The sequence below is a fragment of the Sceloporus occidentalis genome, unplaced genomic scaffold, assembly GCF_023333645.1.
Source record: "Sceloporus occidentalis isolate IW3139 unplaced genomic scaffold, rSceOcc1.0.p SCAF_1, whole genome shotgun sequence".
Taxonomy (NCBI): domain Eukaryota; kingdom Metazoa; phylum Chordata; class Lepidosauria; order Squamata; family Phrynosomatidae; genus Sceloporus; species Sceloporus occidentalis.
Window position 1 is genome coordinate 212,597,011 of NW_028316981.1, and position 16,098 is coordinate 212,613,108.

The 16,098-nt window shown below is 42.1% G+C and overlaps 1 protein-coding gene across 2 annotated transcripts in view; it reads left to right on the plus strand.

Annotated features, from left to right (window-relative positions):
- The window catches only part of ANP32B (acidic nuclear phosphoprotein 32 family member B), a 36,135-nt gene extending 29,033 nt beyond the window's left edge, over window positions 1-7,102 (plus strand). For both annotated transcript variants that reach the window (XM_089488783.1, XM_089488782.1), the window contains exon 7: window positions 6,487-7,102. In XM_089488783.1, coding sequence (XP_089344909.1) covers window positions 6,487-6,560 — 74 coding nt within the window. In that variant the 3' untranslated portion in view covers window positions 6,561-7,102. The remainder of the gene's footprint in view (window positions 1-6,486) is intronic.
- Window positions 7,103-16,098: the final 8,996 nt, after the last annotated feature.

Sequence of the window (16,098 nt, forward strand, 5' to 3'; positions counted from 1 at the left end):
TTTTAAATACATTGGTCATCAATCCAAAACACTGGTATAGGTAACAAAACAGAACACAGTTAAGTGTCCTTCATTCCTTTTTGCCCTTAATTCTGAATTTTGGTTTTTATATTATATATTGAGTTTGTGAGTGATTTAGTTATTGATGAACATTATAAAATCAAAGTGTTGCCATCTGATTCTTCTCCATGGTTTTTATGATTCACATAAATGGGTTATCTGTTCCTGTGCAGTGCTTCATTCAGAACCTTTAGGCAGCCCTATCTTGGTTCCCACTTGAAACCTTCAGTATCTTTTTGTCTGCTACTGTAGCACCTTTGCAAGGAACACTTCTGAGCTTTAACTTTCATTTTCTAATGTGTTAACCGACCTCAGACTGTTTTTAATATTCTGTTCTGACTAGGCTCCTAATCACAGTTTTTAGCTTCGACTTCCTGACCACTCTTCGTTTCCAACAATAAACTTCCTATAGAACCGGCCCTGTCCTTTACTGGCTCATTTAAGAAATGCACAAGAGGTGGTGCTAAAATCCCAGATTGCAATGGGCACGCTTGCTGCCTTCTCTACTTAGGAGAGTCCCACAATGCCACCTTCTATGTGCATTACAAGGCCTTCACACGGCAAGCCCACAAAAATCGCTCCTCCTGACTCAAGGGTTTCCTTTATGAGCAGCCCTTGTCCATTACTGATCACCCTTCAACATCACAGCCTACCAGACTCCATCATATCACATCAGGCTCCTCCATCTGCACAGCACTGAAGTGGTCTCTCCAGGATTTGACTCTGTATGTTACCACTGCCAATAAACACCTTACGATCATGGAACATTTGATACTGATCACATCATTATAGTCATTCTCCCACAGGATGGATGCACTCTCAGACAGGTCCTCCATTCCAGGTCATTCCATCAACCTTCAAGATATTTTGCATAAAGAGAAGAAACGACATCACAAAAAGAAGAAAACAAGCATTCAGAGGATTCTAGACATCTCTCCCCCTCACCTGCTACCTCAGCCATCAAGCTGAGCAGGGCTCTCCTCAAGACTTCTTCAGAGTGTGACATCGTTGAATCTCCTCCACCTCTGGAACATTTCCTGACCCAAGTACTGTCAGTCATGGAGGTCCAATCACCAAATGGAGGAAGTCAAACTACCTCCAGTACCCCCCCCCCCCTTTTGTGCTGAATCTCATGAATCTGTCTAATTTCTGCAACATTGGGATGGTTGGATTTTCTATCCCCATCTCAATCCTGTTCTCTAACTAGAAGAGCTCATCCACAGTTAAGACACCATGCTTCTCAACACAGAAGATGCCCTATCTCTCACCGTTCCCCAGGAAAGGCATTACTACCACTCCCAACACATTCTCCTTGTTCTTCAGACCACTCCTCCTATGACTACAGGGACTGATTATGGCCCCTATACTATTCGTATTATTACGAAGACCTCTACCATCTTCACAAGGGACACTATCCATTCCAGCACCACTACAGTGCTCATCAACATTCTTGGGACCATCAATATTCTTTAGATCATCCTTCCTACTACACTCTGATCCCACTCTCTGTCCTGCACTAAGACCTTACAGAATGACCAGATGGATCCACCACCAACCAGTTCATACAACATCTGACCTCTCTTTACGATTGAAATCCTTCTGTCAGAGACCTCCTCCTCCATCTCGCTCCCCCTCCCCAGTGGAGTCGGGACATGAATCTCCAGCTTCATCAACTACATCAGATATCTCCTGACCTCACTCTTTACCATGCACCCTTGCCCATCATGACTCTACCTTGCCTACCGTCAACGTCAGGTCTTTTGCAGAACAGATGGTTCAAATGGCAAATGCCCTACAACTCAGTGCTAAACAACCAGACCTGGAACTATTGGACCCTGTCTACAAACAAATGCAGGACAAGGTCCCTACTCCTGCTTCTATTCTGATCCTCCCATCCCTCCTGAAGGTAGCCTGCAGATCCTTGATCACCCCATCTACCATCCAACCTACTTTCATATGAGTTGATGGACTGTATTGTGTCCTCCACTCTGACTCAGACTGGCTCCTTCATCATCCTAAGCCCAATTTCATAATAGTGGAGGCTTCCCAATCAGCCTCCATTTATACCAGACACTGAATACCTGCTGACAAGAAGGGTTCCTCTCCAGATTCAACCCTCGTGGATTCTCCACACCTCTGCCTTACTATAACAAGGTCTGTCAATTGATCCCTCGCCTCATGGCTCCAACCCAGAAAAGTATATGCCAGGATGACCTTCCTCTCTCAACCCAACACGGTCATCATGATGGACACCTTCCTTGATGGATGAGGAATACATGTCGGACTTTGAACACCATAGGATCTATGGATGAAAGATGGTTTGTAGAAATATATACATCCATAACTGTAAACAATTAAGCATAGTTCCCTTGCCCAGGTTCAGCTCCATGCCTCCCCACCAGGAAACTGAGAAATCTCCACCCCTGGTTAATCCCTTTGACCTTTGTCTTTCTTTACGGTATTGATGCATATTCACAGGCTGGTACTGCCTTTGGGAGGGCTGTCCTGCTCTCCTCATTGGCATGACCTTTCAGATCACCTCTTCAGTTCCCTTTGGCATGACACTCCCTCTCCCTCTGGTGAGCTAATCTCCTGTGTGAGTCACAGAGACCATGAAGGAGCCACAGGTTGCTTACCTGTAATTGTAGTTCTTTGAGTGGTCATCAGTGAACTCACACAGTCCCACTCATCCTCCCCTCATAGTGTCCTGCTTATTCTCAGTTCCATGAATGCCTTGCTGTGGCATCCATGGAATGGAGGGTTTCAGGCAGGAACCAAGGGATAGGGCTGCAGGGCCACAGCTAAAGTTCTATCTATAGCTCTAGAAAAGCGATTCTCAACCTGTGGATCACAACCCCTTTGGAGGTCGAATAACCCTTTCACAGGAGTCATCTAAGACCATCAGAAAACACATATTTCCGATAGTCTTAGGAACCAAGATACTGCTATCTTTCCCCAGGCAGGTCCACCCATATGCAGATATGCCCACACACGAGTACCCAGCGTGATGACATCATCGCACTAACCCCATTACATACACCCCGTACAAATATAGATGTATGTGACAGGGTTGGCACCATAATATGGCGGACCAGTCACACTTGTGTAGAAAGCAGCTGCTGTGTAGAAAGCAGCAATATTGGAGGTAAAACGACACTTCATGAATTGGGTAAATGTAAACTCATGTACTGTAAAATCAACTACAGTGGACCCTTGTTATACGCTCTGGTTTGATTTCAAGATTCCCCGTGGATAACAAAACCCGTGGATGCTCAAGTCCCATTAAATATAATGACATAGCAAAATGGTGTCCCTTATTTAAAAATGGTAAATCAAAGTTTGATATTTGAAATTTATATTTATTTTGAACATTTTCAAACCGTGGATGCTTGAATCCGTGTATAAAAAATCTGTGTATAAGAAGGACCAACTGTAGTGCAAAAAAACCTGTACCATGGGAACTTAATCTGGATGCTTATCAGTCTTTTTATATTCAGCTGTGGTTGATGTGAATACTACCCACTTGTGATAGTAACAGGTATGTAAAAAAAACCACAGAGAATGGTAAATCATAGGAAACTTTAATGAACTGTATTGACTGAATTTACTGTATGTATCATCTTTTGTATTATTAAAGCTATTATATATTATTTTCATTAGCAAACCATCCTATGACAATGGATCCTGTAGAGAAGAACGTTAAGAAAAGAAAATATAGTGAGAATTTTTTACAGTATGTCTTTACCTCAATAATTACAGCAGGAATTGAGAAAGCACAATGCGTTATTTGTCGTGAAGTTCTCCCCGCCAAATCTATGAAGCTGAACAAACTAAAATGCCATTTTGATAGCAAGCATCCGAGCTTTGCTGACAAGGATACCAACTACTTTAGAAGCAAAGCTGATGGACTTAAGAAGACCAGACTTGACACGGGTGGCAAGTACCACAAACAAAATGTAGCAACCATTAAAGCTTCATTACCCGATCGGGTAATCCAGGAAATTGAATCTGCTCCACTTCCAATATTTAGTATCCAGTTTGATGAATCTACAGACGTTGCAAACTGTTCACAGTTACTGGTTTATGTGAGGTATATTAATGATGGCGACTTTAAAGATGAGATTCTTTTTTGCAAACCTCTTGAAACAACAACTACTGCACGTGATGTATTTGACACAGTTGGTTCATTTCTGAAAAAGCATAAGATCTCTTGGGAAAAGGTTTGTGGTGTTTCTACAGATGGTGCTCCAGCTATGCTAGGATGTCGATCTGGATTTCAACGTTTGGTACTGAATGAGTCACCAAAAGTCATCGGAACTCACTGTATGATTCATCAGCAAATATTAGCAATGAAGATACTACCACAAGAGTTATAAGAAGTAATGAAACATGTCATAAGTTCTTTGAATTTTGTAAAGGCAAGTACTTTAAACAGTCGACTGTTTTTGCAATTGTGCAACGAGTTGGATGTGCCGAACAATGCTCTGCTATTTCACACTGAAGTGAGATGATTGTCAAGAGGAAAAGTTTTAAAATGTGTTTTTGAGCTTCGTGATGAACTCAAAAGGTTTTTTAATCAGAAAGCAAGACCAGAGTTTGAAGCACTTCAGCAATAAAAGTGAACTACAGAAAATAGTTTACTTGGTTGACATCTTTGCCATCTTGAATGAGTTAAATTTATCACTGCAAGGACCAAACGCAACATGCCTCGATTTGTCTGAAAAGATCCGATCATTCCAAATGAAACTTCAGCTTTGGCAAAAAAAACTGAATGAAAATAAAATTTACATGTTGCCTACCTTATCTGCTTTCTTTGAGGAATATGACATTGAACCAGACAAAAGGCTTACAATGATAATTTCTGTGAAACAACACTTGCACATGCTTGCAGACAAAATTTCATTGTACTTTCCAAATCTACCTGACACCCCATTTGCACTTGCCAGAAGCCCATTCTCAGTCAGAGTTGAAAATGTTCCTGAGCCAGCACAAGAGGAGTTCATTGAACTTATTAACAGCGGTGCAGCGAGAACTGATTTCTCTACAATGCCAGTTACACAATTCTGGATCAAGCATTTGCAGTCATATCCTGTTCTATCTGAGACTGTGTTGCGCCTTCTTTTTCCATTTCCAACAACATATCTTTGTGAAACAGGGTCTTCCAGCTTGTTGGTTATCAAGTCTAAACACAGAAATAGACTTGTTGTGGAAGATGATCTTCCTTGTGCAAGAGCAAAAAGAGTCTTTGCAAGAGCAAAGACTGCCCCGAGAATTTCTGATCTGGTGAGAAAGAGGCAATCTTAGCCTTCGCACTGACGCTGGCTTTTTACGCATACTGTCACAAAATGTAGCAATGTAGTTTATTGTTGTTATATTAAGACTGTTACCCATGCTACACCATGCTTCAAGACAAAATTTTATTTATCATTAGAAATAAATATTTCACAATATATAATTACATATTGTTTTTGTGATTAATCACTGTGCTTTAATTATGTTCAATTTGTAACAATGAAAATACATCCTGCATATCAGATATTTACATTATGATTCATAACAGTAGCAAAATTACAGTTATGAAGTAGAAACAAAAATAATTTTATGGTTGGGGGTCACCACAACATGAGGAACTGTATTAAAGGGTCGCGGCATTAGGAAGGTTCCCAATGAAGCACTGCACAGGTGGAAATAACCCATTTATGTGAGTTCACAGACGACCTACAGGTAAGCAACTTGTCTTTCTAAATGCTGTCTGAACTTCATTTCTCACACAAAAATGTAAAACACAGCGATACACAATCTTAGTTTCTTATAGAAATCTGCAAGCTGCCATTGGAAATTGAAAGCTTCTCTGTGCCCATACATTATTCAGTATGGGCACAAAGTGGTGTCAACTGTGCCTTGTTAACTATCTGATGGTAACGCTGTATACTTTCCATTGGAATGGAAATGTAGAGGGAAAGCCTTCCATTTAGAACTGAAGTGCAAATAAAGCCTGCAGTGATAATGTTTAAAAAAAAAAAAAACTTTGCTTCTTAGGATATAAGCTCGAGTGTTTATGGTGAATGAGTAGCTTTCTGATTCTTATAGCACTAAGACATACTTGGTCCTTGTTGGTCTTCCTTCAGCTGAGGGTGTACTGCACCTGGGAAGTCGGTTTTCTAATTGCTATGCAGTCCTCACTGTGAAAGGATGTCAGTGATGGTTGCAGATCAGAAAGGACTGCTCTGTGCTGCTTCTAAACAAGCAACATCCATTTTTTTTTACTGTACTCACTTACAGTGTTAGGGTCTAACACTAACCAGTATTTTGCTGACTTGAACCTTTTCTTTTATATAGCTTATAATGATTTCTGGGATAATACAGCTATGTCTCTGTCCTCTTGACAATCACTTATGGAACATTTTCCCCTGTGTTACTGTATAGATGAAGAGGAGAGTGGGAAAGGTGAAAAAAGGAAAAGAGAAGCAGATGATGAAGGGGATGAAGAAGATGACTAAGGCCTTCTGTGCCCACAAAGGACTGTTCAGTATTGCTTGGGGCCCCCCTTGGATGATCTGTAACTTGAGGAGCATGTGAGGCACATCTGTAGTCGTCTAACAAATCCTCCCTCCCAGTTGCAGCACTCAGAAGATCCAAAGAGTCGGCCATTCCTGTGACATTCCACACACCCTGCAGCTGATCTGTCCCGGTGGTTACAGATCTAGCCCTTTGGGGCTAGCACCTTCACCTATCCTCTTGGGGTTCCCAGGCCTTCATCTCCCACTGTTGCCATAGCAAGAAGAACAAGTGTGATGGGTCAGTCCTGATTGTCAGGGGCTACACACTACCCACTGACTGTAGTCCTCTTTTTACTTTCTGTGCAACGAGGCTTTGTAAATAGAGTCCTGACGTTTTGAGGACTGTTCTTCATGCTTTGCTTTCCCTGCCTTCCTTTTCCTTTTCTAAGCCGTTGGATATTTTTTACATTAGGATGTTTTATGCAACAACAGAAAAGTATTTTTAAGAACTTGAATGAAATAAATGTTATTTGGTAAACTAATCTTGTAAAGTTGTTATGTTCAGACTTCAGTCTGAAATTCTTGTGGCCTTTTCCTTTCTTGAAAACCATGCTAATGGCAGGGTTGTGTATCCTATACTCTGCACTTCAAAATAAAATTCTGCCCCAGCAGGAGCTTGATTCTTTCACTGATTTACAGTTTTAGATTACATAATTTATTCTGCTTCTGCAAGCCAAGAGGAGGACCAGTGAATTAAAACCATGATATTGAAACCATGACCATTGGAAGTCTTAACAGTGTCTTCCTTTGATTTTATACTGTGCTATGCTTTGTTACTCAAGGCTCAGTAATCATAAAGATCAGAAATTGATATCAGAAATATCAAGTTTTTAGATATTTGGGGTTTGCACAGAACTAGAGAATACACAAAATGTAGCTGTATTTAATAGGTGTTTCCCCCTTAATCACAGTTCTCCATTTTGCTGTAAAATATTTATAAAAATCCAGTATTTCAAGCTATATTGCCTTCTTCATCCACTAAAGGAGGTTGGTTAAAGACATTCTTGTACCCTTGTCTCTGGGCATTATCTTTTATCAAACTATGGCGGTTTACAGACCGCCCTTTTGGGGCGGCCTGTTCCCGCCCCTTTTCTCGCCGGATCGGGGCCTTAGCTGCCACAGTGGCAGCCTCTGAGGTCCCGATCTGCCGCTTTCCAGGCTGCGGGGAGGCGGCAAAAGGCCGCTTCCCCACGGTCTGGAAAGGGGTGTCCTTGGGGCTTCATGCCCCAAGGACACCAGACAGCGGCGGGGACGAAGAAAAAAGGGCCGCTCAGCCCCTTTCTCATTTGTGTTGCTGGAGCAGCCGTGTAAAGGCTGTGCCCAGTGACACAAACCTGGAAGGAGCTCTGTTTCGGAGCTCCTTCTGGCGCTGCGGAAAGGGCGCCCCAGGTGCCCTCGCGCAGCACCAGGACGTCACTTCCGCACTGCTCCGTTTGGAGGCGGCACGGCCGTGACATCCCAATAGCAGCGCCCATGTAGCATGGGCGCCGCCATTTTGTACGTACTAAGTACATACTAGGTTTAGGGCGTCCGGAAAGGACACCCTTTCCTAACCCTAGTACGTACCTAATACGTACTTTTTGTGCGTCTGGAATGTGCCTACTTTACCCAAACGAGGACCAACCCACAGCCACTAAAGAGTGAAAAAATCACAAGGCCAGACTTTTAGTACACAGCTGGAAGGTCACTCTTAATGGTGTGTTCCTATGCAAGTAAGGTTGTGGTTCTAGCTCATCCTACTGTATGTGCATGCACATTACAGTACAGTACTATATCACAAACAAGCTTCATTTATATACCATTTCATACTGCCTAAGCAGTGTCTAAGTGGTTTACAACTGTAAGCTAATTTGCCCCCAACAATCTGGGTACTCGTTTTAGCAACCTCGGAAGGATGCAAGCCTGAGTCAAGCTTGAGCCACCTTACCTGGGATTGAACTCACAACCTTATGGTTTTGAGTGAGTGGCTGCAGTACAGGCATTTAACTACTGCATCACCAGGGCTCACAGCAGCAAGTCAACTCATCATTTGTTTGTTGGCACATATATATGGACAATAAGCACTGGTGTAGCTGCTCTTGCTTTAAAAAACCATGTTCACAACTGGACTGTCAACCTATACTTGGTTTTTTAATAGATAGCCACACCTTGCTCAAGCCTCATAGCAGGGAGAATGCAACATGGTTATTAACGTTTACAGCACAATACTGTTCATTAGGTGCAAATCCATGTAATGAAGATATTCATATGTTTTATAATCAACTAAGCTTACAGCTCTTACACTGAAGTACTGATACCCCTAACTGTCACATAGGCATCTTAATAAGGACTTTCATCCGATTTCTCATACGGAATGCAAAATCTCTAGTCTTCAGTCAACATGACCTCTTCCTGTTGTGTTAAAACATTTTTTTCTGCTCTACAACTTAAGACAATTGGAACTAGTTGCTGTTCTGAAGCCAGTATCCAAATGTTGAAAGGGCTGATGTGTAAAATATACTACTTTTTTAATTGTCATGCTTTTAACTTTTGTATGGTGTGATCTTTTAGCTGAATATATTTAATAATTCTCAGACAGGAGGCTGCCTTACACTGGTCAATTTAGCCCAATATTATCATTGATTAGCAGCATCTTTGTAGGGTTTCAGGCTGGATTCTTTCTTAGCTCAACCTAGAGATCCCCTGGTTGTCTCCCATCCAAATACTGTCGGACCCATCCTAGATTTGCTTTCAGAATCAGAAGGTGGTGTGTCCTGGAAAATATGATGGAGTTGATCTTTGTAAGTTACTGGAACAATACAACAACAATACCTTAGTGTCTGCAACAAAAATATTAATTCTGCACAAAAGGCTAACTTCTGTAAGCTACGAACTTTTCAGACTACATGTTCAGAGCAGTTTTTAAATCTGCAATCCAGCTGTTTGAGAGGAGGGACAGGGACCTCTACAGCACTCCGTTGCCCACTTCCCAAACAGCATGTGTGATTCTGGCTTCATAAAAAATCTCTGTGTTCACATGCAGTCTGACTTGATGGGCTGCCGTACACTTAACAACATTTGTGTGTATGTTTCCATCCAAGGGATGAAAAGGCAAGCAGCTTGTCACTATTCACTCACTTCTATTCCACCCAGGTGGGCAGATGCAGAGTTGTTTCTTAGAAGGACAAGTGCATTTGTGTTCAGATTGATGTACCAGAAATGATTCATTGGTGCATACACATCGGTGGCAAAGTAAAAATGGTTGTGGACTAACAACTATGTGGACTTGATGTGGCTGGTAGAACAGGTCTAGGTGAATCAAGATGGTAGGCATTTCGATACCTTGGTCAAAACCCTGTATCACAGTTAAGAACGCATAGCCTGGAGTTACACACTCATGACTGTTACGTAGTCATGATCCCTTTGTTGTTATTAATCGCCTTCGAGTCTCGATTCATGGCAACCCTGTAGATAGATCAAGACTCCCTATCCTGCACTGCTATGCTTAGTTCCTGTAAATTCATACCCTTGACCTTAATAGAGTCCATCCAACCAGCATGTGGTCTTCCCTCTTTCTACATCCCTCCACCATTCCTAGCATTATTGTCTTTTCCAGTGAGTCGTGTCTTATGATGTGGCCAAAGTATGACAACTCCAACTTTATCATATTGACTTCAGGGGGATCTCTGCCGTGATCTGTTCTAGGACCCATTTGTTTGTCTTTTTGGTCTTCCAGAATATCAGCACTCTGTTCCAGCACCACATCTCAAATGAACTTATTTTCTTCCTATCTGCTTTTTTTACAGTCCAGCTCTCACATCCATACGTGGTGATGTGGAATACAATCGCTTGTATGAATCTAACTTTAGTGCTCAGTTGTATCACTTTGCTGTTTAGGATCTTTTCTAGTTCTTTCATAGCTGCCCTCCCCATTCTTAGTCTTCTTCAGATTTCTTAACTGCTGTCCCTGTTCTGATCAATGTTTGATCCAAAGTATGGGAATTCTTTATTATTTCTTTTTCAGATCCCTATGTAGCCCCTAATTTAGGGCCTACATAGGGATTGTGATAGTCCCTCAATCTCCACTCACCAGACAGCAGCAGCTGCGATCAACCCATGTGGAAAGCAGCTGGCTGTTGCTTCCATCCCACCTTATATGAACTGTCTCTGGTGCGAGGAGGAACTGCAACAGTGACCCTATTTTGCCTGTCCTGGTGGAGATTGCTCACAGGAAAGAGTGGAAATAGCAGCTTTCCAGACTATGGGAACAGAGCTCTGTGGGTCGCAGCAGCTGCTTCATGGTAAATGGAGATGGCAGATGTGCTGAAATTCAGTGCGTAGACCTCTAAGTATGGTTCTTGCACATATGTAAAGAGATTACTGGAATTTCTCTCTTTTTTTTTTAAATGCTCAAACTGAATCCACTTTCCAATGAAGTTAATCAGGTATTAACAGGGTTTAGGCATACCTGGATCATTTCCCAGTCAACTATGGAATCACAGAGTTGGAAGAGACCACAAGAGCCATCCAGTCCAACCTGCCATGCAGGAACTCACAATCAAAGCACCTCCAACAGATGGCCACCCAGCCCCTGTTTAAAGAGCGCCAAAGAAGGAGACTCCACCATTCTCCAAGGAAGTGTATTCTACTGTTGAACAGCTCTTGTTGTCAGGAACATCTTCCTAATGTTGAGGAGGAACCTCTTTCCCATTGCTTCAGGTCCTACTCTCTAGAGCAGCAGAAACAAGCTTGCACCATCCTCACTATGACATCCATTCAGATACTTAAACAGGGCTATCATATCACCTCTTAACCTTTTCTTCTTCAGGCCAAACATACCCAGCTCCCTAAGTCTCACCTCATAGGCTTCATGGTTTCCAGACCCTTCACTACTTTGATCACCCTTCTCTGGACATGCTCCAGCTTTTCAATGTCCTTTTTGAATTGCGGTGCCTAGAACTGAACATAGTCTTATTCCAGGTGAGGCCTGACCACAGCAGAATAGAGTGGCACTATTACTTCCCTCGGTCAAGCCACTATACTTTCATTAATGCAGTCTAGAATCGCATTGGCTTCTTTAGCTGCCGCATCACTGTTGGCTCAAATCTTTCAATTATTTATTTCTCCTTTCACTATTGCATGCAGGATTTTTTCCTTCTTTGTAAGCAATGATAACAAATCAAAACAAAAATTGAAAATGAAGAAAAACTCATTCATCCTTAAACATAATTAGGCACTGTTTAATAAAGCATAACTGGTTTACCATTACTGTCTTTTCTCTCCCTTGCCTCCAGGAAATGTACACAAGTAAAGCTTTGCTTTGACATATATTATCTCAAAAGGTGTTTGTTTTTTTAATACAGAAGCAATAGTTTCAATGTAATTTTCAAGTGATGTGATTAGATCACCTTTGTTTGCTGAGAAAAAAATGCAGTCAGTACATATATTTCTGTTTCAAGTAGTTTTGGGATTAATGGATCCTTTGGAATAATGGCTAAGAGATCTATGCTGATCAGATCAATGCATTAAAAAAATCAAGAATGGAAAAATCAACATACACTTTGAAAAAAGCATTTTAAAACTTCTCCCTTTGCCATAGCGGACAAATACTTTGAAGTAATATATTTTGCATGTAAACAAGAAGGAAAAAAGTTCCCCACCCATTGCAAGATGTCAGTTCTTCAGCACATCTGCCCTGACAAGCCCAAATGCCAAGATTACTTAGTACCTCTGCAAACAAATGCTGCATATATGGTTCCTCGCTTCCATCCCTACATGTTCATAGCTTCATAAATAGAAATGCTGTACTTTTATTCAACAACTGTTTGAGATGATGACCCAAAAGGCCATAATCCCCACCAGCCCAGTAACAACAAGGCTCCAGATACATAGCTTTGGATGCCAAAATCATATTGCTCTACTGGGAAGAAGCAAAACTCATCATTCAGTTTTGGGGGGAGGCAGAAGAGGGAGATCTCAATAGACGGGTATCTGAGGTTACCAATACAAGATGAATTATGCACTGGTTGTTCACATACACACACTGGTTGTCTTAGAGATAACCTGGAAAGCAATATCCTCCCCTCAAGAGATGTATTTCTATGTATTTCTGTTTTACTTCTACTTCTCTAGGCCAGCCATCTCCAGTGGATAAAATAATGGTCTGACTGAAGGCAGGCTGACCAGCTTGATTGTTCACATTGTAATCTAGGGCCTGTTACAAACTGCCAAAATAAAGCTGCTTCGGGGTCTCTTTGGAGGTATGCTGTTCAAATGATGCATGCATCCTAAGAATCTGGAAGCTGCACCAAAGCTGCCCTCCAGTGCTTAGGAATGGAGTGTGGCTTTGGCGCGACCTCCGGACTCTTAGGACCCATGCATCATTTAAATAGCATACCTCCAAAGAGACCCGAAGCAGCTTTATTTTGGCAGTCTGTAACAGGCCTAGGTAAATTGGTAATTTTTAAAAAGCCTTTTTTTAACATTCCATGTGCACTTTGTATAAAATATTCATAGCATTTACAACAGGAGTGTAACGCTGCTATCCGAACATGTGTCTTGTATGAGTGTCATTGTTGTCTATCCATTTCATGCTGCCTCCTGTACTGTTCTGAATCTCCAGAGCCAATTTACACGAGTAGAGAATCGAGCCATACAGCTTTTCCTGGATATTATCCTCTACAGACTGCAGGTAGGGATCCGCCCCTCTGAATGCCTTCCCGAAATAAAAAAATGTACACATACAAAGCTATTATGACAGAGATAAAACTAGGCTAGCCATTTCTCACTTTCATGGCTGTTTGCAGACATCATCCACCATTCCTTCCCCAGATCCCACTTCTAGGAAAACATTCAACTCACCCATCCACCAGCAAAAAATAGTACCAGGGAAAATGGCACCACTTGTTTCTGTTCCACACGCATAAATTGGCTATAGGTGTGCTTCAAGCAACAAGTAGTGGCAGATTAAATGAGAAGTAATAAGTGCAGAAAAGGACCATCTGGGGCGGGCAGACATGCCCGGGCAGTTTGATCGACCCACAGGGGCATACTGTACAGGCCAATTCAAAAAGAATGGTACAAAACCAATTAAGAGCAGCTTTACCCTTGCACCATTCTTTCTGAATCACCCTGTAATTAAAAAGATTATTCTGGGGAGAGGAGATAGCACTAATCACTTTTCTTTCTGAAACGTTCCAAGGAAGATGAGCAAAAGGATGGCTTCCATTAGCCCCATTTGCGGCTTTGACTTCGGCAGATTTGCTTATTTGTGGATTTGGTTAATATGTTCTCTCTAGTAATTTCTATGTCCTCCAGCACAACTTTGCTGGAAGTTGAGCACAGAGTTGCTCTGGAGAAGCTAGAGAAAATAAGAGGAAAACACTTCTATGGTCAACTTCTGGCAGATGTTGACCACAGAGTTGTGCTGAAGGACCTAGATTCCTAGAGAGGTGTTCTCTTTTTTTTTCTCCCTGGGAGCTGAAGTCTTTATTTGATTTTTATAATATTTCCATATACAAATATATCCCTACATTCTATTACATTTTAACAAATTATTTTATATACCCCTCAGTGCCCCCCTTCCCCGGAGCCATTTCCATCCTTATATTCCATCCAGAATTTCAGTTCATCTTGTGGAGGTAATCTTCCATCTTCTTTTCAGAGGTGTTCTCTGAGGTTAAAAAAGTTGTTTTTTATTTGCAGTTTTTTGACATTCCCAGGAGTCTTGTGCCCTGAACCCAAATGAATATGGAGGGCTCACTGTACTATAGGCTCTAGTATAGTACTATACTATACTATCTATACTATACTATATACTATATAATTTACTAGTAGAGTATATAGTACTCTGAAATAGTACTATAGTACTGGAGCTCGAGGTGAGACACTGACTAGGGCAGAATATGCTCTCCCCATTCACAATCCTGTACTAAAAGTTTCCTGCCACAGTCCTTGGTTTGTTAACTTTGGCTGTATCCACACTGCAGAAATAATCCAGTTTGTCCCCACTTTAACTGCCATGGCTCAGTGCTATGAAATTCTGGGAATTGTAGTTTGTTGTGGTACCAGAACTCACTGACAGAGGAGGCTAAATGTCTCACAAAACTACAAATCCCAAAATCCCACAGGATTGAGCCATGGCAGTTAAAAGTTAAAAACTGGATTATTTCTGCGGTGCAGATGCATGCAGCCTTAGTCATCTATGGTTACATTCTAGCCTTATGTTCAGCATTTTGCTCTCAAGTCTTGAAGCAAATCTTATGTTGGCCCAAACTCTCCAGGGGGTTTATTATTTTTATTACAAGTTGTAACAAGCTGGAGGAACTCACCCGGGTGGAGCTTACTGATGGAAGAATAAGAAAGCCTTCTGTGCCAGCCAGAAGGGAGGAGTAGGGCCAGCCAAGCTGGAGAAGATAGGAGACTGCTCCCCTGACTGTTGGCTTAAGCAGAGTAAACTGCAGCAGCTGGGAGAAGACATAACAACAGCAGCAGCAAACAACTTAATACAAGCTGACAGGTGTGTGTGTGGTTTGTGTGTGCTTGTTAGGGGTAAGAGAGAAACAAGCAGAAGCAGCTAGCTTGGCTTTACCTGCAGACTACCCAGTCAAGCCAATCTAACAGGCTTGGCTTTACTTGCAGAGTATCCAGTGGGGAACCCAATGGAACAGGCCAGTCTGTTTGTACAGGGATTTCCTCATTTTTGCAGGGAAAAGCAAGCAGCCACTAAGAAAAGGTGGATAAAGTCGGCCATGCATTTCTGGATCCCATAGCAGGGAGGGAAAAGAGACAGAAAAAAATGGGATTTGTCTAGGGCCCACAACCTAATGAGGCTTCTGAGGAGGCAGTAACAGTGTTAACTTGGGAGATGGAACCGAAAACTTCAGCTACCGATAAAGTAATTTTGGACTGTGTCAGCTAAAGGAGCAGAGGGGATTTAGTGTTCTCTTCCTGGAGAGACATCACATCAGTATTTCTTCAAGCTGCCAGTTGTTGTCAAGGGAATGTGACTACTTTTATTTGCTTGTCAGCATGTCCAGGGGAAAGGCAGAAAAGTAACAATATGCTCATGAGATTCCAAAAGACATCTCTCTCCCTCTCCCCAGGACTTCACTATCCGGACATTTGAGATAGTCGACCCTGAGATTAGCCAAGGATAATTGTTTGGATGGCAGTGCTTCGCATAGGCAAGCATGAAAAGGAGCAGGCAAAGGAACAAAGGGGAAGGCTGGGCAAAGCACTCGCTACTCACTCAAAGCAGAAGATGCAAAACCACTGGAAAGAGGAACACTGTGATCTTGCAGTGATAGAAAGCAAGAAACACAGAACCTGAGGCTGTGAACCTAGCAAAACAGAGAAGGCTGGAGGATGATGAAGATTACCTGAAAGTTGGTTTAGTTTTTTTCTCGATACCGCAATGTCCCACACTAGTTTTGGCAGAGCCTACGGAGCCACTGAGAGAAGCAGTGATCTGGAAGGCTAAGCTTGAGGCAGCGGGAAG